General features: G+C 31.8%; 1 protein-coding gene and 1 long non-coding RNA gene across 2 annotated transcripts; both read left to right on the forward strand.

Moving 5' to 3' along the window:
* The first annotated feature begins 463 nt into the window (after window positions 1-463).
* LOC107902444 (F-box protein At2g39490) lies at window positions 464-3,109 on the forward strand. The gene is made up of 5 exons (XM_016828626.2): window positions 464-640; window positions 716-832; window positions 949-1,945; window positions 2,116-2,280; window positions 2,465-3,109. The coding sequence occupies exons 1-5, from the start codon at window positions 546-548 to the stop codon at window positions 2,780-2,782; spliced, it is 1,692 nt and encodes a 563-aa protein (XP_016684115.2). The 5' UTR covers window positions 464-545; the 3' UTR covers window positions 2,783-3,109.
* A 2,536-nt stretch (window positions 3,110-5,645) lies between these two features.
* On the forward strand, window positions 5,646-7,184 carry LOC107902445 (uncharacterized). Its single transcript, XR_005914238.1, has 3 exons — window positions 5,646-5,794; window positions 5,870-5,987; window positions 6,104-7,184. It is a non-coding gene; the product is annotated as an uncharacterized lncRNA (long non-coding RNA).
* The last annotated feature ends 17,926 nt before the right edge of the window (window positions 7,185-25,110 follow it).

Consider the following 25,110-nt stretch of genomic DNA (forward strand, 5'->3'; position numbering starts at 1 on the left):
ATTCCAAATTTTTATAAAATTGTAGGAATAAAGGAACGTCATGATTTTCAATTCCCAAAGATTATTTCCAAGAAAATGCCATGATTTTCTGTTATAATTACTGTGGTTTATTATTGTTTCATGTTGGCTCATGAATTAGTCTATATTAATTAAATTTGACAACAGTTTGGTCAATTTCTTGTGGTTTAGTGTTGGCTGAAATTCTGATAAAAACATTATTATTTATATCCCTAATTAGTAGTAGTCTTCTGTAGGAATAATTTTTATATTTTTTACCATTAATTTAAATTAATCAAATTAAATGGCGTAAAAGAAGGTATATATAGGAATTTGAGTTCTAGATAAATTTTAAAATAAGTTGCTCAATCCTAAGATAAATATGTTTCAACTCAATCCACTCTTTTTCAAATTAATTACTTTCATAATCACACTTATCTAATTATCATCAACTTCCTTTCACTATAAAAATTAAAATTAAATGATTAGAAAAGGCTCCATTATAAAATTTAAACAGATTTTTGGCCTCTTCCAAGCCTCCAAAGTTAATGGGAAAGAAGAGAAGAAACAAGAAAATTAACCAAGAAAAACAGAGGCATGATCCAGATGATAATAACAACCCAACAACCACTTCAATCTCCAGGTAACAACTCTTTATTAATTATCATTTTCTTCTAAATTTTCAGTATTTTAGTTCAACCTTGTTGTATTGGATCAGGTATTTCGATATCTGTAGCCTAACTGATGATGTCCTTCACCATATTATTCCATCACTTAACCATTTATGGAAGTACGATGGAGAGAAACCGTATAATCATGTCAATATCCCAAAAAGGTCAGCTAAGTGTGAACTTGTATTTATACTTTTTACTTTGGGGTTCTGTTAGTTTTATGATCAAACAAGTTCTAGGTTTTGATATGATCAATGTTGTTTTTTTCCCTTTGGAACAGTAATAAGATGGACCCTAACGATTACATCAGTCGTTTGCCTGATAACATCCTACACCACATCATTTCCTTCCTCCCTTTTGAATCCGGTGTCCGAACTTCTATCCTTTCAACTCACTGGAAACACCTCTGGAAAGAGGCTTTGTTGGAACCAGTCCATGATGTAATAACAATGGAAGCTGCCACTAAAATCATACAAAGTTTTGTTGATGATTTCGATACACACTATAGGCCTAGAAATAAATGGGGGTTCAGGTTTGAGTTTGGTCATGGAAGAGGCATCTTAGTTGCTAGCATTTCCAGCAAGGGTGCACTTCAACTTGATTTTTCAGGTGGTAAACAAGAATTACCAAGGCCATTTGATTTGTTTTTGAAGCTGAATCTTGCATCGCCTAACCATTTATCACCTCCATACATGTGGTTTGATTGGTGGCAGCTTGAGGAAAATCACCCACTGCATACCCAACAACCTTCTTGGAACACAATGAAAGTAAAATCGTTGTATCTCATATCAGTAAGCCAACTGTCTAATATGGCAGTTTCTTCATTGGTGGCAAATTTGCCGTTTCTTCAAAGCTTGACTATCACCAAATGCAGTGGATTACAATCTTTACAGATAAAAGAGGCCAAAGGGCTTCATAAATTAGTGGTCCTTGATTGCCCCGGTTTACAATCTCTCAGTTTTGAAGGTGTCTCTTTAAAATCTTTCAGATATAGAGGCAACTTAGTGTCGATCAAAGTGTCCTGCAAATGTAAGCATATTGCCCAGTTTTGCAGGTGTGACTGTGGATTATTCTTGGAAGATGTCATGGTTGATCTCAGACAAGGTCATCTAACACAATGGACATGGGACTTTCAGAAGTCTTTCCGTTGCCTTTATCATTATGATCTCTATGAAAAAACCCGTTGTCGCTGCACCAACAGGAAAAGATGTTTCAAATCAATTTTGATAAGCATAAGGGGTGTTAAATCTCTAACAATATGCAGATGGTTTTTCGAGGTATGTTCAATAAAGAAATGTTCACTTTCATATTCATGTAGTACTAACCTAAGTTACTCAAGCTTGTGTATGGATGAGGATACATGTCTGACATGAATGTATGCTTTACGAATGAAAATTCGACATAGTTACTAACCTTCATAATTTATTTTTACTGAAATTTCTTTTAGACATCGATGTGCAACTCGTTGCCCTTTTCAAGTAGAGACCTTCTACCTTGTATGAGACAACTAGAAGAGCTTTGGTGGATCGATTGCTCAATGGAAAGAGAATCTATTAATGCCTTACTTTGCTTTTTGAAGCTTTGTCCTAACTTGGAAAGACTGTTTGTGACAGTAAGTCTTCTCATTTTTTTTTTCTGATGGACTTTGCATATTTAATGGTATAAATAGCAATGTTATGCATACTCGAATACCTATACATGTCTTATACATATTTATTAAAAATTTCTTTATATATATTTAAAGAATTATGTCAATACCTATATCTTATTAAGTATATGTGGATCAAAACTTGCAGATTGATCCAAAATGCTATAACATGCCCAGCACTGGAAAATTCTCAGATTCAGTCATTGTTTCTGAAAAGCTCGATGATCTCAAAGCTGTGAAACTTGAAGGAGTTGCAGATGAAGAAAAGGAGAATTTCATTGCTAGGAGACTGATACCTTTATTCGGAGAAAATAATCCAGTTATTATATCAAAATCAGGTGAGAAATGTATAAAACATCTAGTAAAAGTAGCAAAGTTGGAGAAGAAAGGGAAGTACCCATACAAGTTTAAAGTGGTTGAAAATGATAATGAAAATTCTCCGGATCATGTTCATATGAACGTCTAGTTTAATAGGGCAGCCCAATCTGAAGCAATGGCCAGCTTGAATTTTAATTAGGAGTTGGGTTTATGAAGGATTGAGCACAGGGATGATTGTGAAAGGAGGAAAAAGAGAGACTCTTTACTTAAGGTGTGGATGCATTTAATTAATTGTTGAGTAAAATCTAAATTAGCAAGCCTTTCTCTAAGGCGTGGGCACACTGACATGCATTTTTTTAGATAAATTAGGAAAGAGAGGTAGATTTTTAATATTTGCGATTATTTATTTCATTAGACTTATCTTTCATTCATATTCTCTTTTAGTAATATTTATAGAGGAGGAATTTATTTATATAATTTAAAAATTAAAATAATTTTATATACTTTCATAATTATTTATATGAGCAATATTTTAATTATCCAAACTTTGAACTCATAAATATAATTGTATTTGTTATATATATAAATTTTTAAACCAATCTGATATCTCTATTATTTTGATCTAAAATACTTTTTATATTAAAATACATTCAACAAGTAAATTTTTTAACATAAAACAAATAGTTACAAATTCTAAATTTACATCAAATTTAACATGCATAATCTATATGAACAGACTATGAAATATAACTATTGACTCATTAACGTATTTATCATATAAATAATTACGAAAGTGTGTAAAACTATTTTAATTTTTACACTGTGTTAGTGGATCCCTCCTCAATATTTATATTTATTTTCAATAAGATGAATATTAATACATTTTTATGTAGGGTTTTAATCTTTATAAATAAAGACTTTTAGACTAGATTGAAAAATTAAGTATTGAATTTTTAGTACAAAATTTTTTAAACATTGAATTTATATTAATCACGGAATATATATTTTTTTATTTGATAACATTAAATCTTGAATTTTAAAAATTTATTATTTCATAATTTCCATCCTATCGATATTGTATTAATTATTTTACTTTAAATAATTTTGAATAAAATTTAAAGATAAATTTTGAATATTTCAATATTAATAAAATGAAAAAATAAAATCAACTTAATAATTTCCACATCAAGTGATAAGTAGTATCTACTTAATATATTCAACACCTTTTTGTTGAAAATTTTATATTAAGTAAAATGTTAATATGGTTATCAAACAGAAATAAAAAAAATTAAATGTTGAAAATTTTCTTAATAATTTTAAACTTTTTTCTTATTTTAAAAATATATAAAGACCTAATTTTTGAGTAGGGAAAACAATGCAATGTAAATTTTTTTTTATGAAATGAAAAACCTAGAAACGTTTTTTTTTTCTCGCATTTTTTTTTCTAGCTTGGAAATGTTATTAGTAACTTCTATACTTGGGTAATCCAAGTATGCTGGTCAAATGACCAAAGTTCCAGAAAATCTAGTAGCTGAATTAAATCAAGGGAGATAATTTTGTTGATTCCTTGTCCTATGAGGTTGTTCAACTTCATTTCTTTTTAGTACTCATTAATTCATTTCATATTCATAGCTTTTTGAATACATATGTTTTGGGTTTTCATTTCTAATTTATTTACACTTTTTAGATTTTTTTAAATTTGTTTTTATAATTGTTTTATCCAAAATTGAATTTTTTTAAAACATTTTTTCTTTTCCTAAATTTTTAAAATTAGAATTAAATTGTCGTTGAGGGATTACTTTATTTATTTTTTATATTTTGGGATCAAATTGATAGAATGTGTAAATAGTGAAGGCTAAATTTGTTATTAGGCCAATCGGAAAAAGCCCACATCAACATTTCGTCACTTGACCTAATGATAACAAACAAGAAAGTGACAAAAATATTCAATTTTGAAAAGTTGAGTGACTAAATAAAAAATTAATAATTAGGTAATCAAAATAGAACTAAAGGCACAATTGGGTGACTATTCTTATTGTTGAGCCTAAAACCTAAAACACACAAAGAACTTCAAATTTAAAATTACGAGATAATTCATGTATTAAATTAAACTCGAATTGTTGAACATGTAATGATCACAACCCGATATGACATGAACTCGAAATTGACAGAAACTTATAATTGACTTGAACTCAAAATTGATCCGTCTTGAAATAAATCGAAAATTTTAAAACTCGAATTACCCCGATATAAATTGACCTAATTGTAAAACTAAACTCGCCAACCCAACTCAAATGTTTACTTCATCAAGGTTTTCATTTGTGCTTGAATCCTAATTTGCATCTTTAAACCCATAAAAGACAATCTTCTTGTTCCTGTTTCTTTTGGAGGATGCTTTAGGGCTTGTTTGGAAATTATGATTTGCGTTAAGAAATTTGGATCTTGATTTAAAATTTAAAATAAAAGTTGGATTTTAAGATTTATATTTTAAATTTTAAAATGATTTTAAAATTTAAATTTTTAGAATTATAATATATCATGAATGAAATTGAAGCTTTTCAAAACTATAGGGATAAATTAATATCAGGATTTTCAGTTCTCAAAACACTATCTTAAGATTTTTTCCAAGAAAATGTCATGATTTTCTGTTATAGTTACTCGGGTTTATAACTTGTTTCATGTTGGCTCATGTGTTTAGTGATATTCCTATAAAAACATCATTGTATATATCCCTATCTAGTAGGAGTCTTCTCTTCGACCAATTTTTTTTTTATCACGTTCCTGCATAATTTATCAAATTAAAAGGTGAATTTTATCATTTATATTATATAAAATAAGGTACACGAATATACATGAGAATTTGAGTTCTAGATGATTTAAATTTTAAAATATATTTTTAATATTGATACCATCCAAACTAAAACTCAATTAAAATTAAACTTCCTCCCACTATAAAAATTAAAATTAAATGATTAGCAAATGCCCCAAAAGTTAAAAGTCATTTGGCTTGTATGTTTTAAATACTCGACAAAGATCTCAAACATATTGGAAAAGAAGAACAAAAAATGGGAAAGAAGAGAAGAAGCAAGCAAATTAATCAAGAGAAACAAAGGCATGATCCAGATGATAATAACAACCCAACAATCACTTCAAGCTCCAGGTAATAACTCTTTATTAATTATCATTTTCTAGTAAATTTTCAGTATTTTAGTTTAACCTTGTTGTATTGGATCAGGTATTTGGATATCTGTAGTCTAAATGATGATGTCCTTCCAGCATATTATTCCATCACTTATCCATATGTGGAAGTACGATGGAGAGAAATCGTATAATCATGTCAATATCCCAAAAAGGTCAGCTAAGTGTGAACTTGTATTTATACTTTTTACTTTGGGGTTCTGTTAGTTTTATGATCAAACAAGTTCGAAGTTTTGATATGATCAATGTTGTTTTTTTCGCTTTGGAACAGTAATAAGATGGACCCTAATGATTACATCAGTCGTTTGCCTGATAACATCCTTCACCACATCATTTCCTTCATTTTGAATCCGCTGTCCGAGCCTCTTTCCTTTCAACTCACTGGAAACACCTCTGGAAAGAGGCTTTTTGTTGGAACCTGTCCACGATGTAATAACAATGGAAGCTGCCACTAAAATCATACAAAGTTTTGTTGATGATTTCGACACACACTCTAGGCCTAGAAATAAATGGGGGTTCAGATTTGAGTTTGGTCATGGAAGAGGCATCTTAGTTGCTAGCATTTCCAGCAAGGGTGCACTCCAACTTGATTCTTCAGCTGGTAAACAAGAATTACCAAGGCCATTTGATTTATTTTTGAAGCTGAATCTTACATCGGCTAACCATTTATCACGTCGATACATGTGGTTTGATTGGGGGCGGCTTGAGGAAAATCACCCACTGCAAACCCACCAACCATCTTCGAACACAATGAAAGTAAAATCGTTATATCTCATATCAGTAAGCCAACTGTCTAATATGGCAGTTTCATCATTGGTGCCAAATTTGCCATTTCTGCAAAGCTTGACTATCGCCAAATGCAATGGATTACAATCTTTACAGATAAAAGAAACCCAAGGGCTTCATAAATTAGTGGTCCTCGATTGCCCCCGTTTACAATCTCTCAGTTTTGAAGCTGCCTCTTAAAAATCTTTCAGATATAGAGGCAACTTAGTGTCCTTCAAAGGTGAGCCTAGTGGCAGGTGTGGCTGTGGATTGTTCTTGGAAGATGCCATGGTTGATCTTAGACAAGGTCCTCTAACACAATGGACATGGGACTTTCAAAAGTCTCCCCGTTGCCTTGATTATTATAATATCTATAAAAGAACCCTTTGTGGCTGCACCAACAGGAAAAGATGTTTCAAATCAATTTTGATAAGCATAAGGGTGCTAAATCTCTAACAATATGCAGATGGTTTTTCGAAGTACGTTCAATAAAGAAATGTTCACTTTCATATTCATGTAGTACTAACCTATGTTATTCAAACTTGTGTATGGATGAGGATACATATGTCTGACATGAATGTATGCTTTAAGAATGAAAATTCAACATAGCTAACCTTCATAATTTATTTCTTCTGAATGTTCTTTTAGACATCGATGTGCAAGCCGTTGTCCTTTTCAAGTAGAGACCCTCTACTTTGTATGAGCGAACTAAAAGAGCTTTGGTGGATTGATTGTTCAATGGAAAGAGAATCTATTAATGCCTTACTTTGCTTTTTGAAGCTTTGTCCTAACTTGAAAAGACTTTTTGTGACAGTAAGTCTTCTCATTTGTTTTTTTTGATGGACTTTGCATATTTAATGGTATAAATAGCAATGTTATGCATACTCGAATGTTGAAGGAAACGTTACTAGTATAGACAGGTGTCAAATGACCAGTGGAGGCTCCTAACCTTTGTCGTCATTCACAACAGCCAAGAATTTTCTGTTTTTCTATTTTCATTCTCTTCAACAGATTGCTCCACGTTTCTCCTCTTATTCTCGATTACTAAAAACTATTTTTGCTCTCAATCTCTAGTATAAATGTACCAGAAATGATCCATCAAACAGAATGAAGGAATTCATTTTCTCATTTTCTGCATATGCTCAGCATTTAGTCTATGTTTTACACTTTTCTTAACTTCGAATACCTATACATATCTGATACATATATATTTATGAAAAATGTCTTTATATATATTTAAAGAATTATGTCAATACCTATATCTTATTAAGTATATGTGGATCAAAACTTGCAGATTGATCCAAAATGCTATAACATGCCCAGCACTGGAAAATTCTTAGATTTAGTCATTGTTCCTGATAAGCTCGATGATCTCAAAGCTGTGAAACTTGAAGGATTTGCAGATGAAGAAAAGGAGAATTTCATTGCTAGGAGACTGATACCTTTATTCGGAGAAAATAATCCAGTTATTATATCAAAATCAGGTGGGAAATGTGTAAAACATCTAGTAAAAGTAGCAAAGTTGGAGAAGAAAGGGAAGTACCCATACAAGTTTAAAGTGGTTGAAAATGTTGATGAAAATTTTCCGGATCATGTTCATATGAACGTCTAGTTTAATAGGGCAGCCCAACCTGAAGCAATAGCATCTTGCAGGACCTTGACTTTTAATTAGGAGTTGGGTTTATGAAGTATCGAGCACAGGGATGATTATGAAAGGAGGAAAAAGAGAAATACTTGGCTTCCACACTTGCAGAGTCTCTCACACTAAAAGAGAACAATTGTACAGCTCACAACTTGCAAAATATGGATCAAATGCTGAGGAGGAACCCATTTGGATAGAGGAATGCTTGATGTTCTTAGAAACCATCGTTACTTTTGAGTATGTTTCTTGATGATTTTAATTAAATCAATTTTCATTTTAAAATATATTATTACTTTCATTAAAATCAAGGGTTTTGATTAGTGAGAATAACAAAACAAGGTCTTATTTAACTACAAAAGGGAAATGGCTGTTTAAACAAAATGGAATAGTTTAATGATTTTTTTTTTGAAATGTATTTGCTTATTTTAATCTCTTTTTTAATCAGATTCTTGATTGTAAAATAAAAATTTATAAATCATTTATCAATAAAAGAAAAAGAGATAAATATAACTGTGATAATTCATTCGATATGGTTCCAGTTATATCATCTTTATCTTTTACTTTAGTATATTGTATAAAAAAAAACTAGATTTTCATTATATTGAAACTATTAAGTTAAATATTTAAAATTCATTATGTCATGAGTTCAAATCTTATCATTATTGAATTTCTATTGATTTTATAAAAAAAAATATCCTCATAATATTATAACTTACTTTAGATATAAAAGGGTATTTTAATATTCTTTTCAACTGAGTTGATGCTCTGTTAACTTGTAACATCAACTCAATCAATGACTTAGATATATGTATAGATAAATTAATAGAGATTTTCCCTATGGCTTGGGCACACCTAAATGCCATATTTTTTAGATTTTCAATATTTGTGATTATTTATTTCATTATAGTTATCTTTCATTTATATTCTCTTTTAGTAATATTTATAAAGGAGGAATCCATTTATATAATTTAAAATTTAAAATAATTGTACACACTCATTTAATATGGGTTCAAACTGTGCTATTCCCATCCCCTATCTTAATATTGTATAAGAAAAAACTTACATTTCATTATATTTAAATTGTAAAGTTAAATATTTAAAATTCATTAATGTGTCATGAGTTTAAATCTTATCATGCTTCAACTTTTATTGATTTTATTTTAAAAGCTAAAAAAACAAAAATACCCTCAAAATGATATAGCTTACTTTGTATATAAAAAGGTATTTTAGTAATTTTTTTAACTGAATTGGTATCATGTTAACCCGTGACTTAGATATATGTATAGATGAATTGTTACTAGGTATGTAATGTTTTTATGGTTCGGAGAAATCCATGAACTTACAACTTGGATGGTGTTTTCATAGATTTTAGCAATGGAGTCATTTTTCAGTAGAAAAAGACTGCATGGGGCTGAATTCTAATGATGCTTACCTTTCATGGCTGTAATGCAATAATAAAAGCAACATGGGAATCCATATGGGCTATGGCTTTCAAAATGGTTTCATATAATGGTTTTGCACAGTTTTTGTGTTTTAGCATTTCTGTTTGTTTCTATTCACCAGTTGATTGTGGAAATTACCATTAGGATTGATAATCTTCTGCATTTTGATTATAACTTTGATGTCATCCAATGTGTGGATTTTGCAAGGGAAATGCATATATCTTTTACAAAATAAAAACATCGAAAATGAGATCATGAGTTTCTACTCAGCAGGAACGAAGTCAGCAATTCATTATCGGAGTCACCAAAATAAAATTTTAGAAATTTTGGGATCAATTTTTTAAAATTTATTAAGAAAAAACTTAAATTGAATAGTTCATAACTAAGAAGCTTGAAGACCACTGTATGCCTCCACCAGCTACCCCTACCACTAAGAACTTGAAATCGAAGACTTTTACACATCTGACAAGGGCAATTTAAGTTTTCCCATTGAGTTGCGCAAGGAGATTTGGTTGATGTTGCATTGTTGCAGATTAAATTTTAATTTCCTAGTATTTAAGGGCTAAATTTTGATGTTTAGGTTAGTTTTTATTACATTTTTTAATTTTATAGATTAATTTTGTTTATTTTCTATCAATTTTTTAAATTAGATTGAATTTGTTTGTTATTTCTCTTTTTCCATTCTAGGCTCAAAGTGAAAAATGGAAGAATTTGACCATAAAGTAAGAAATGGTGAAAAGAAGTCTTCTACCCTACCACATCAAATTTGAGGTAGAGTATATATTTAAATTTAGAAATTTTGCCAATAAGTAACTACTTCACCGCAATTCTATCTTCAATGGAGGACCTCGATAAAACCCAAGAAAATAAGGGTTATGAGTTTTAAAAGCAATAAGGAGAAAGAAAATAAGAAGAAACCACTTGGAGGCAGAAGAAAAACTCTCATACAAAGGACAGCTTCAAACTTACAAAGACAATAAGAAAAAGAGATATGAGGAGCTCGATTCATATTTTCATCAAATTTCTTTCTTTTACTTTTTATTGATGTAAGTTTATTTTCAACTTTACATGTTCTATCCATTTAGTTGTAATTCTAAATAAATTAAAATAGCTTAAAAAATATATTTCAAAAATCTTTTTATAAAAATATATACAATTTTTATAAAAATATATCAAATTTAAAAAGCAAAAATATATAGAAAAATTAAAAATTTGAAATTCACATGTACCCTTAACGATAATCAAAGAGAATGATAGGATTTATAAAAATATATATATGTCTATCTATATAGCAACAAATCCTTAAGTAAAATATTAGTCGAGAAAGATGCATGGTATAATAAAGACCTTCATACAATAACAAGAGTCAAGTGTCACAGGTCACAGATTAAAGTCTATGATGAATGCATACAAAATAGCTCATGAAGGTCAATTGATTAAATGAAGCTCATTTAACCAACTTGAACTGACCCAATTCGTAGAACATATGAAAAATTCTATCTACTTAAAGCCTTAATGGTCTAGTGAAACATTTCAATAAATTAAAATTACTAGGGTAAATTTTGTAATTCTAAGAGATAAGATTGTATAGTAGTATTTAAATCTCTTAATCTCTTAAGAGATATTTTAAGCTCTTGTGATCGGTAAATATATGACACTTTTCACCGAACAAGTAGTGTCGCCAAATTTTCAGTGCAAAGACAATAGTTGTCAACTCTAAACCACTTTACCTTCTTGCATCAAAACACACCCTAAACCGTTCAATGACACATCACTGTAAATCACAAATTCCTTACCCGATTCAGGCTAAACCAAGACCGGTGCTTCAATCATTAAAGCTTTCAACTGGTCAAAACTTTGTTGACATTTATTAGTCCATTCAAATTTCACATCTTTCTGTAATAATCTTGTCATCGATGAAGCTATCATTGAAAACCTTTTTATAAATCTCTGATAATAACCACCTAATTCCAGAAAACTTCTGACTTCAGATACATTTTTTAGTGGTTTCCAATTAACAATAGCTGAAATTTTATTCGGACCAACTCTAATACCTTCAGCACGATATTATATGTCCCAAAAAACTCATTTCCTGAAGCCAAAATTCACATTTGCTAAATTTAGCATACAGTTTTTTTTCTCGCAAAGTTTGCAGAACAATTCTCAGATCCTCGGCATGTTCAGTTTCATCTCAGGAGTATACCAGAATATCATCAATAAATACCACAACAAATCTATCCATATACGGTCTAGAAATTCTATTCATCAGATCCATAAATATTGCAGGTGCATTAGTTAAACCAAACGGCATCACAAGGAATTCATAATGTCCGTAACTGGTTTTAAAAGTTATTTTTGGTACATCCTATTCTTTCACCCGTAACTAATAATAACCAAAATGAAGATCAATCTTTAAGAATATTGTGGCGTCTTTTAACTGATCAAACAAATCATCAATACGGGACAGTGGATACTTATTCTTGATTGTAACTTTTTTCAGCTGTCTGTAATCAATACATAATTTCAACGATCCATCCTTCTTCTTAACAGACAGAACTGGTCCACCCAAAGGTAAAGAACTAGGTCGAGCAAAACCCCTATCAGACAATTCTTACAACTGTGCTTTCAACTCTTTTAATTTTGTATGGTGCTATAGATATCGATATTGTCCTCGAAACGAGATCAATAGAAAATTCAACTTCTTTAACCTACGGTAATCCGAGTAACGCTTCTGGAAACACATTAGGATATTCACAAACAACTGGCACTGATTTAATCTTCGACTCAGATGCTTTAGTATCCAACACATAAGCAAGATAAGCACCATAACCTTTTCTCATGTATTTCTGTACTGACATGGCTGATATCATATTAGACAAACCATCCATTTTATCTGATTCAATACAGAGCATTTCACCATTCTGACATTTCAACATAATATGCTTCTGTTTACAATTTACCACGCCATCATGCTGAGTTAACCAATTCACACCTAGAATCACATCAAATTCATCAAACGGTAATAGCATCAAATCAGCCGAGAAATAGCAACCCCGTATCATTAATAGATAATTCTTGCAAATTTTATTAACCATATACTTTAACCACGAATTTAGTAGAATCAACAGGTAAATTTTTACTAGACACTAAATTCGTGCAAATATATGAATAAGTTGAACCGGGATCAATTAAAGTGGTTATATCAGTATCAATAAGATAAAAAGTACCAGTAATAACATTGAGTGCAGACGCATCTTCACATGCACGAATAGCATAAGTTCTGGCTGGTGCTCGTGCTTCAGATCTTAGAGTTGAATTTTTTGTCATACCCTAGCTACCACTCACACTGTCGGGATTATGAGGTGGTCTACCTCTTGTAGCGGAGTTGCTCGGCCTTGAAGTTTGAACGGTATCTTTTTCAGGTTTTTTTGGGTAGTCTCTAAGATAGTGGTCGAAGGAACCACATCTAAAGCAAGCTTCGCTTTTCATGCGACACTCACCAAAATGCAATTTATTACAGTGCTTGCATCTAGGTTTGGTGCTTCTAACACTACTCGCACTTGCTATAGACGTAGCCTGAGATCTTGGACTGAAGCCTTGAATACTTCTATCTCTCCTAAAATACCCCGTAGAGGTGGTAAAACGATCATGATATTTCTTCGATTTCTTTGATGTCGACTGATGTGACTTTTTCATAAATCTTTTACTTGAGGTTCTGGCTTCCATCTCAACTTGTCTTTTTTCTTTACTCAACTCTTTAGCTTTATGAGCTCGATCGACCAGTACAACAAATTCTTTTAATTCAAGAATCCCAACTAACAATTTTATGTCTTCATTTAAACCTTCTTCAAACCGATTACACATGGTGATTTCAGTCGGGATACATTCTCTGGCATATTTACTCAGTCGGATGAATTCCTATTCATATTTTGATACTGTCATATGACCCTGTTTAAGCTTTAAAAATTCTTTACGTTTCAGATCAAGGAATCTCTGACTAATATACTTCTTTCTAAATTCAGTTTGGAAAAATTCCCAAGTGACCCTTTCTTTAGTTACAACAGTAATTAGTGTATTCCACCAATGGTAAGCCGAATCTTTTAATAAAGACACCGTACATTTAAGACATTTGGCCGGTGTACAAGATAGTTCATCCAGAACTCTGAGTTTAGGGAAAATTTCTATCAAGCCAACCACTGGAAATAATTACTAATCTACTTGAGTCAGAAATTAGTACTGTTAATATGGAAACAAGATGGTAATAATATTAATAAACTAAATAAATTTAAATAAACCTAAATCTACTCCTAAGTTCATGTATCGGTTTCTCCTATCCCTTGTTTTGACTATGCAAGTTCCTTTATCCTAGATGCAATTATTTCCCTATTTAATTATTAATGTAAGGCTCTATTCAACCAGCTAGTCATCAACCTAGTTGTGCCTCTTTGACGTTCAACTAACCTAATGAGTCGACAAGAACTACTTATCTCTCGACCTCACAATCCAGACCGGATTAGGGTAAGGCTTTCACGAATAGGCAATACTGATTTTGGGTTCATTCCCACCAATATGACTTCCTTGGGTCGTCAAGCCTAAGGTTTTATGTTTCTGCTTTCCTAACCAACTAATCCACTACAAAACTCTATCTTTCAATCAATTAATTAGGTTAAAACAGTTGAAACATGTGAAATATGTATAAAGCATAAATTGATTCTAATCTTTACACAAGCATTCAACTAACAATGTTAAAGAAAGAGATATAAATAATAGAATACGGAAAAGAGATGCTCATGGATTTATCAATGAAAGCGTGGCTCTAGAACACTCTCCACTCACGAAAGTCTCATTTCGAAATAGGATCTTCTGATTACAAGAACATAACTAACCTAAGTGAAAACTAAGAACGAAATAAAAACGTAAGAATAATTTTTGTCTCCCTAAAATAAAAACGTAAGAATAATTTTTGCCTCCCTAAAATAAGTGAAAACTAAGAACGAAATAAAAACGTAAGAATAATTTTTGTCTCCCTAAAATTGTGTGTTTAAACTGATTACCATGGCCTTTATATAGGCTAAACTCGAAATATTAAAGTGTCTAAATTATCCTTGAAGTCCTTAGAGTTCAACTAGGGCAAATACACCTAATTTCCCTCCAAAACGTAATTATCATGTGCAGGACTTTTTGGGTTGCGCACGGGTGGTGTTGCAACACAGGAGGTGTGTCGTGACACAGCAGGGAGCGTGTCGCTACATCGAAGGCAGTTTCACTGCAGGACTTGTTTTTTGCTTCTGCCTTTGATGTTGAGACATCAGTGTCTTGGTGTCGCGACATAGGCATAGTTTCGACCCAAATATGCATCTTTACCTCCCAATTTGTCCTACAAGACCATGTAACCTTATTTAGATATATAGAATATAATAAAAACTAGTAAAAAGTATAAATTACTACTTTAAGTATGAAAACCTAAATATATACTAAGATGCTTTGATTTAACTATTAAACAAGCTAAAGTGATGTGTAAAAAAGATGTAAATAATAGTGTAATTCATGGCAGATCAGTTCTCCACCACGCCATCCTCTTGCCTGCTCACTTTCTTTCAATCTCGGTTGCCATCATTCACCACCACAGGGGCTAATAAGAAATTCTAACACCACTTGTCACGAGCTGAGACTTTTGCTCCGGATGTGGTACTTGAGTCTTAATGTGACGATTAATGAATGTGTTTGTTTGTCACATAAGTGTCAAGGCAAAGAGTTCTTATAAGAAGTTCTTTGGAGGGTGTTTACACATATAGCTCACAAACTTGGCCACCTGGGCTATCATATATAGGGGTGTGCAAAATTCGGGTAAAACCGAAAAAATTCGGTTAACCGACCGAATTCAGTTAATCGGTCAGTTAACTGAATTTTTTTGGTCGGAGGTCAGGTAATTATTTTTTAATTTTTCGGTTAACAGTTAATTCGGTTCGAAATCGGTTGGTTAACCAAATTTTTTCGGTTTAACCGAAAAAATTAATAAATAAAATTATAAAATATAAATAGGCCCACTATTCACCTAAACCCAATCTAAACCCAAGTATTCAACCCAACCCAATTACCCAACCCAACCCAACCCAATCATAAAAATTACAAATAATTTAATAAATAAAAATAAAATTCTAAAACTAAAGTCTAAAAGTCTAAAAATAATTTAATTATGTAGTGATTCAATTCGGGTAATCCGGTTAATTCGATTAATTCGGGTAATTCGGTTAATTCAGGTAATTTTTAACCAAAAATAAAAAATATATAATTTTCGGTTCATTCGGTTAACCGACCGAATTAACCGAAAAAAATTCGGTTCGGTTAATTTTTTTTGAAAAAATTTCGGTACGGTTAACGATTAAAAATTTTGAAAGGTCGATTAATTCGGTTAATGTTATTTCGGGTCGGTTAACCGAATGAACACCCCTAATCATATATAGTATAACACACGTGAAATTAACAAGTGGAAAAAATTTATCAAATTTCAATGCAAAATCTCAAAACATAAATTTATATATTTCAAAATCTCAAAATCGTTTGGTTTTGGTCTTGTTTGACTTCAAAATCTTAAAACAAATTGAAATTTTATTTTCATTTTATTTTATTTTTCATTTATTTGAAAATCCTAAAAAGATTTTTACTACTTTTTCTTTTAATTTTTACATGTGTTTTAAATCCTAAAAATTTAATTGATTTTTACTTCTCCTATAATTTTTAAATTAGATAATGTTATTAGTAATGAAAATATCAAAATTCTACTTTAAATGAATATTATTAAGAATAAAAATATATCAAAGTTTAGAATGAAAATATTATTAACAATAAAATATTTATAACGACAATTTTAGAAAAATAAATTAAACAAAAAAAGTTATTTTCGTCAATTTAAATAGGGTTTACTTTGTTATGATTATATATATATATTATAAGTTAATTAATTTAAATTTAGAATAATTTATTATATTTATTTCAAAATTTATTTTTGATAACTATTAATTATATAATAGATTTATATCAATTAAATAATTTGTTTAATTTTGTTTTCATTTTACTTTAATATTAAATTAAACTCAAATGACTAAATATGGAATTACTCAATCAAAAATATCCAAACTCAAAATAATTCAAATCTAAAATAACTCAATAAAATTTAAATCACAAATATTTCGATCTACGTTGACCCAACCTAAAGCCAACCAAACAGCCCAACTCACATGTATACCTCATCAAGGTTTTTATATATATTTGATTCCTAATTTGCATTTTTGGACCCTATTTTCTAATCATTTCTTATCGTATCATTCTTAAACTCTATCAATTAAATTAACCCACATCATCCTATTTTTACGTTTCTTATATATAAAGTCGACTTTTTCTACCACATCATCTTCTTATTTTTAATGAGTTTGAATTACTTCTCCTATACAAATTTCTACCAATTCTTAACCCATCAAACAAAATAAATATTTATTTTTATTAGCTAAAAATTAAATTAATGAAAATACGATTTTTTTTAAATATTATAAATATTTTAGTAAAAATTAAATTTATACCTTGAAGCCCAAAATTTATTTATTTATGTTTCTAGTTCCTTAATTTACTCCAAGCCAATATTGAAGTAAATTTAAAATTAATCAACTAATTAAATTAATTGGACACCATATTTTTTAAAATTATCATATTTTAATTATTTCCAAAATTTTAACATGTATAAATATGATGATTAATAATTTATTTTATATCAATAATTTAAGGAGTTTAACAAATTTTGTAAAAGGGGAAAAGGATAAAAGAAAGAATAGGTATACCATACAAATATCATAGATTAAATGTATTTACTGCAAAACATAATAATTGTTTTCTTACTCTCTTTTTTTCGGAAAATTTGGTAGCCTAAATTAATGCACGTACATATATAAAAATATATATAATTTATTCAAAATTAATTAAATTTCATTATTTAAAATTTGTTATTTTATATTTAAGGACCCTTGTCAATGTGTTAATAGCTTGAGCTAGTAAGCTTAGTTGTTTTACTTGTAGAAAAAATAATATATAAAGCTTTTCTTTGTTGGTTGGATGATAATATTTTAATTTTAGCTCCTCTAAAATATTAATGATTTAAATTTAAATTTAATTAAAAAATGCACATCCCTAGTGGTGAGTCGAGAAACTAAGCCACTAACACGTCGTGCATTGCTGCATCTGTTTTGTTTAGTTTTGCTACTTATGGGTTTTTTACTAAAATATTATAAAAAAATTAACAATAACTAAAATATTATATTTTTTTATTTATCAAAATATACAAAAAAACAGAAAAAAAAAGTTGCAGCCGACTTGACAGGCCACTGATAGGCGGCACCAAAGGTGCCATTCCCATGGGTGGCACTGCCCTTATAATGGGGACCATTCGGCTGGTGGGTGGGGGGAAGAGAAGGAGAGGGAAAGAAGAAGAAAGAAAGAAAGAAAGAAAAAGAAGGAACGGAAAGGAAAGGAAAGGAGAAGAAGAAAAAAGAAAGAAAAAGAAGGAAAGAAAAGGAAAGGAGAAGAGAAGAGAAAAAAAAAAACAAGAAGAAGAATAGGGGAGGAAGGAAAAAGAAAGAAAGAAAAAATATTTTTTTATTATTAATTTTAATTTTTTGTAATATTTGTGTGTAAAAAAATTATGTTATGTACATTATACGTGTTTTATTATGTTATTTAGCATATAAATTTTATGAAATTTATTTAGCATGACAAAATTTATGAAAAAATTCATGTTATGTACATTGTATGTTGATTAGGAATTTTTTTTATGAAATTTATTTAGAATGTTGTAATTAGTTTTTTTAGAAAAATAACATTAAAAATAAAATGATAAAAATATATGTGTAAGAAAACATAAAATACAAAAAGAAAAAAACGGAAATTGTATATTCACGGAAAGTAATAAAATCCGAAAAAATGATATATTTAATAAATTTAAAACATAATGCACTGAAATAAAGTAAAAATATAAAATTAGAAATTATGAAATTTTTTAAAGTAATAAAATGCGGAGAAAAAAATACGAAGAAATGGCCAAGGTAAGAGTGTTTTATAATTTTTTTTTAAAATTCAGAAATAATTAATACAAATATTTGAAACAAAATGTACTAAAATAATATAAAATAATAAAATACGAAAATAAAATTATTTTATTGAAAGTAATAAAATTCGGGAAAATAATACGAGCAAATGGCGGGAATAAGGGGTTTTTTTACACTAAATTAATTTTAAAAACACACTAAATTAATAAATTTATAAAATTAGAAATTATGAAATTTTTTAAAGTAATAAAATGCGGAGAAAAAAATACGAAGAAATGGCTGAGGTAAGAGTGTTTTACAAAATATTTAAAAATTCAGAAATAATTAATATAAATATTTGAAACAAAATGTACTGAAATAATATAAAATAATAAAATACGAAAATAAAATTATTTTATTGAAAGTAATAAATTTCGGGAAAATAATACGAGCAAATGGCGGGAACAAGGGTTTTTTTACACTAAATTAATTAAAAAACACACTAAATTAATAAATTTATAAAATTAGAAATTATGAAATTTTTTAAAGTAATAAAGTACGGACAAAAAAATACGAAGAAATGGTCGAGGTAAGAGTGTTTTACAAAATTTTTTAAAAATTCAGAAATAATTAATACAAATATGTGAAACAAAATGTACTAAAATAATATAAAATAATAAAATACGAAAATAAAATTATTTTATTGAAAGTAATAAAATTCGGGAAAATAATATGAGCAAATGGCGGGAATAAGGATTTTTTTACACTAAATTAATAAATTTATAAAATTAGAAATTATGAAATTTTTTAAAGTAATAAAATACGGAGAAAAAATACGAAGAAATGGCTAAGGTAAGAGTGTTTTACAAATTTTTTTAAAAATTCAGAAATAATTAATATAAATATTTGAAACAAAATGTACAGAAATAATATAAAATAATAAAATGCAAAAAAAATTATTTTATTGAAAGTAATAAAATTCGGGAAAATAATACGAGCAAATGGCGGGAATAAGGGTTTTTTACACTAAATTAATTTAAAAACACACTAAATTAATAAATTTATAAAATTAGAAATTATGAAATTTTTTAAAGTAATAAAATACGGAGAAAAAAATACGAAGAAATGGCGAGGTAAGAGTGTTTTACAAAAAATTTAAAAAATTCAGAAATAATTAATAAAAATATTTGAAACAAAATATACTGAAATAATATAAAATAATAAAATACGAAAATAAAATTAGTTTATTGAAAGTAATAAAATTTGGGAAAATAATACGAGCAAATGGCGGGAATAAGGGTTTTTTTACACTAAATTAATTTAAAAAACACACTAAATTTATAAATTTATAAAATTAGAAATTATGAAAATTTTTAAAGTAATAAATGCAGAGAAAAAAATACGAAGAAATGGCCGAGGTAAGAGTGTTTTACTAACTTTTTTTTCAGCATGCAGGCATCGCAATGGCTCGATTGATTCGACCCGATAGACACATATCTGATGCGGCAAATCAGGCGGATATGATTTATTATTTGTTAATCACGGGTTTTATTTATTTAAAAAGGATATACATAATACATAGAAATAAATCATGTTATCGTAATATTTTTTCTGTAATTTAACACTATCAGGACTCCTACTGAGTAATAAGGGGCCGTGTGAATGGTTTAAAGAAAACTCCAGATGCACGATTGAGGCCGTACTTGGAGCAAGCCGGGTTTGGGTCAGTAGCATTGATTCGGACCTCCGACTTGCGCTATGATTTATTATCTGCGCTAGTGGAGCGGTGGCGCCCAGAGACCCACACTTTTCATTTTCCGTGTGGGGAGTGCACGGTGACTTTGGAGGATGTTGCAATGTAGCTTGGGATCCCAATTGACGGAGTCCCGTAACGGGAGTATCTTCATTCACCAATTCGGCTGCACTTTGTTATCAGCTCACAGGAGAGTCGCTAGAGGACGAAGAGTTGAATTTTTCAGGCTTAAAATTTACATGGCTAAAAGTCAAATTTGGACAATTATCAACGACCGCCACTAAAGGTGAGTTGATGTGCGCTGCTCGAGCGTACATCATGCATATCATAGGGGGAATACTCATGCCCGATGCAAATAACAACAAGGTGCATTTGATGTACTTGCCCCTGTTAGCTGATTTGTCCAGTGTTAGCTCGTATAGCTGGGGCTCCGCCGTTCTAGCAGTGTTGTACCGGGAGCTTTGTCAGATGACAAACCCGGATATTGTAGACATGGGCGGATGTCTCACACTGCTGCAGTCCTGGGCGCTCTATCAGATGCCATTTTTGGCATCCGTTAGTCACCAACCGTATGTTTATCCACTGGTGAACATGTGATAAAATATAATTTGTGCCCATTTTTTGTAGTTATAATATATTGAATAATGTTGCCAACCCTAAACCCTATATTTGTTTTTTGTAAGTGGAGTGTTCGTCCGGATATCGGGAGGTCGCATACTGTCTCGATATACCGACTCATGATCGAACAATATACCCGGGAAGAGGTAAGCTGCTATTCTAATATTCATGACAGCTTACTTTATATATCTTACTCACACGTTATGGCTAATTATAACAATGTTATTAATCATGCAGTTTATATGGATGCCATACCGTAGGCCGGAAATTACAGATGTGGTACCCTCCTCCGCATACGTTCATTCCCACATATGGTGCACTAACGCACCAATTATCAATTTCAACATGGTCAAGTGGTATCACGAAGATCGGATGCTACGGCAGTTTGGCTGCATCCAACCTATCCCGGATCCGCCGTGCGAGGTGGAGGAAGTTCACGGCATGAATAAGAGAGGAAAACCGATGTTGGATTGGGGAATTAAGCACCGAAAATTTATGGCGCTGTGGAACGATTGATTGCGTCGAAGACCTCAGATGGTTATGGCTACCGACCCGCAACCATCATTAGAGTATATACAATGGTACTATAGTTGCGGGAAGCCATATATACTTAGAGGCCAGTCGACTGTAGTCCCCCCGTACATGCAACAACCTGGAGGATCAGACGTAGTGGCCCCGATGGATCTGGATCCTGTGGCATATTATTCTCCGGAACCATCAGAGCCCGAGCAGGAGCCCCAGCCAGATCCCGAACAATCACAGTCACATGTGGATTCACATAGCTATCGTATGGATTTGGCGGGCGGTGACTATTTCCCGAGCTTCTCAGGGGGCGAATACGCCTACGAGTTTGAAATCTTTTGATCCTACCCGCCGCAGCATGCTTGGCCCGTCCGACCCGTATCCGCAGCATCATGGGACTCCTTCCGGTTCAAGTTCGTCGGTGCCGAATGAGCCACAGGATTTTTTCTCCCCATTTGCCACACCCCCACCTGCCCCGAATGATGATGTTCGTCGTCGCCCAGAACATGATCGTCGACCTCCGAATAGGTATACCCCTAGGATCACACCATCGAACCATCAATTTTAGGGGTTTAATGCACTTTTTGTACATTACGAAGTTTGTATTCTTTTTGTATAAATTTAATATTTCTAATTTAATCTTTTCTTACTTCTGAACTTTTTTGTATAAAATTAATTATTCTATTTTTGCATTATATTAAAGCTGAATCCAATTATAAATGCCTCCATTTTCGATATAATTTTAATATTTCCAAATGCGCACATGGTATTTTATAACTTAATTTGGATACAATTTGGATACAATTTAAGCATAAGCATAAGCTGAATAATTAAAATTATTTCAAATGAATTATACTTTTTATAACACTGTACATAAAAATTTTACATCATTAGGTCAATTCCGACCCGATCCGGACGACTGTCCAACATGAAAGTTCCGATGATGGCATTTATTCCGACTATGACCATTTAACCTACATAATCCATAACGCTTACCGTCGGATTTCTCCCTAATGTCCATTTCATTACGGATTCTGCTTGATTGCGGACAACCTCTTGGATTCCTCCGTAGCCCTCTGTCTGGGAGAAGCTCGAAAGTCGTCGGAGGCACCTCCCACGTAGATAGGTCAGGCAGGACGGGGAACTCATTTTTTTTACACGTAATGTGCGCTCGAGCGTGTACACATCATCGACATATTGTTCAACATTAAGGTTGACTTTAGCACACGCTGCCATGACATGCGCAAATGGATAATGACGTGTGTCGAACCTCCTGCACTCGCACCGTCTGTTTCGAAGATCAACTCCGTAGGACCTAGTTGGTATACGATTTCGATGACTGATGGTCTCAGTAACTCGAAATGTTTCCAGTCGTCGTGAATATATTTCTACATTCATTGACCTCTCCAACCGACGGTTTGCAACCATTTCATCCCTGACATGTTTGACAAACACGTGTCCCGCCTCAATCTGGTCGACTTGTTGCTGACCCATTCTTGGCATCGGAAGATGACGTGTTTTCAACAAGACAGCGTAGATCCCCTCGATTAAGTTTGTGGTCATTTGGCCATAACGAAAGCCCTCGTCAAAACTTTGAGCCCATTGCCACGGCTCCATTGTGCCAACCATTGTCGGAAAGATGTGTTTGTCTGCCCCTCCATGTCACTCTCAAGTGGGATCATTCTTTTCCGGAAAATATGTGGCTCTAACTCGTACGCTGCATATGTATTAAGAAAAAATAAGTTCTAAAAACTCGATAACATAAAACATTACAACTTATATTGAAAATATAAGGTTGTCATTTACCCATTGCCACGACTTGTCTCTTCCATTCTGCATTCTTATAATCTTTGTGGAAGTTAGCCGCAATGTGACACCTGCAGTAAACGGATCTCCACGGCACACCAGAACGCCTAATTGTTGCAATTAAACCTTTCCCTCTATTGGAGATGATGCAAATGTTATCATTGCTAATAACATACCTCCGCAGGTTTGTGAGAGAGAATTCCCAAGACTCCATGTTCTCTTTATCTACGATAGCAAATGCTATCGGGAGCAGGTTTCTGTTGCCGTCTTGAGCAACCACAAGAAGTAGGATCTGTGTATATTTTCCATATAGCCAGGTCCCATCCACCTGCACGAATGGCTTGCAGTGGGGAAATGCCCGCACACATAGATCAAACGTCCAGAAACATCCGATGGAAAATCCTCTTTGCCGGCTGTAACTGGTCGTCCGGGCCGTAATATGGCCTTGTCTGCAACTCAATCACAGTCCCCGATACGTACTCTCGCATACCAGCTATCCAACCTTGAAGCTCATTATACGACGAATCGTAATCTCTATACAGTTACTCCATTGCCATCTGTTTAGCTATCCATGCCTTCCGATATGAGACTCGATATTAGAATTGTGCTTGCATTTCGGCAATCAGTTCCGAAATTTTAATGGTCGGTATGTCCTCCACTGATATGTTCATGTTGTATCGTTTAATGGCATATACGCACTCTTCTTTACCGTTGAATCTCTGGCCTATGAATAACTCCTTATCATCAGATGTTACGGCCAGCCTGTGAGGATGAACTATTTCAGGGTACTCCGAGAACTCAGCTACATATGCTGTGTCAGGGTCTATGAGCGACATGTGTGGCTTAGGATTATTGTGTATCAAAATACGCCGCATCTGCTCCCTGACCGAAGAAGCGTTAATGTCTTCATCGTTGTTGACATCTTCATCGTCAATATCATCAAGTACATCGTCCACATCGGGATCACCGTCACTATCGACCTCTTCGTCCCAATAATCGCCACCACCTTCTTCACCACCAACCTTATCAACATCGGGTGTAATATTCAGGTCGATACCGATCCCACCCATAGTCGATTTACTATCAACGTATGATATTGGAGCCACCATCCACGGTTCTTGAGCTCCGTGTTCTTTATCAGATGCATTGACATCTTCATTTTGTTCCATACCGGCTAACTCAGCAAATAAGTGAATCGGTGCATTCTTGTCACTCCCATTCCCACAGTAGAGATCGACAATTGTCTCCACGTCTTCGTCGTCTACAAGTTCCACTTCAACGAATTTGACCGGATTTGTCGAAACTGGAAACTTGTAGAAAATTTTTGATATTCTTTTCCCACAACGTCTAAGAATTTTTGCATTAATCATTGCCTTCATTTCATTGAACGAGGCATTTCTATTAAATCTCATTGCTATTTGTTGCCGACATTCAAATACACATCCAACACTTGTTGTCAAGATCACTCCAACGAAATAAACTTAGCATCCATCTTCAATATTTAATCTGTCAAAAAATAAACAAAATCTCAAATAAAATCTCGAACAGTAAATAAATTACTTAAATAAAAAAATTAATGTTTCAATATGCAATTTTGTACATGAAAACCATAATAATATTAATAATATTAATATTAATAATTTTATACTCAAAATTATA

This window comes from Gossypium hirsutum, chromosome D05 (assembly GCF_007990345.1).
Source record: "Gossypium hirsutum isolate 1008001.06 chromosome D05, Gossypium_hirsutum_v2.1, whole genome shotgun sequence".
NCBI classification, from domain to species: domain Eukaryota; kingdom Viridiplantae; phylum Streptophyta; class Magnoliopsida; order Malvales; family Malvaceae; genus Gossypium; species Gossypium hirsutum.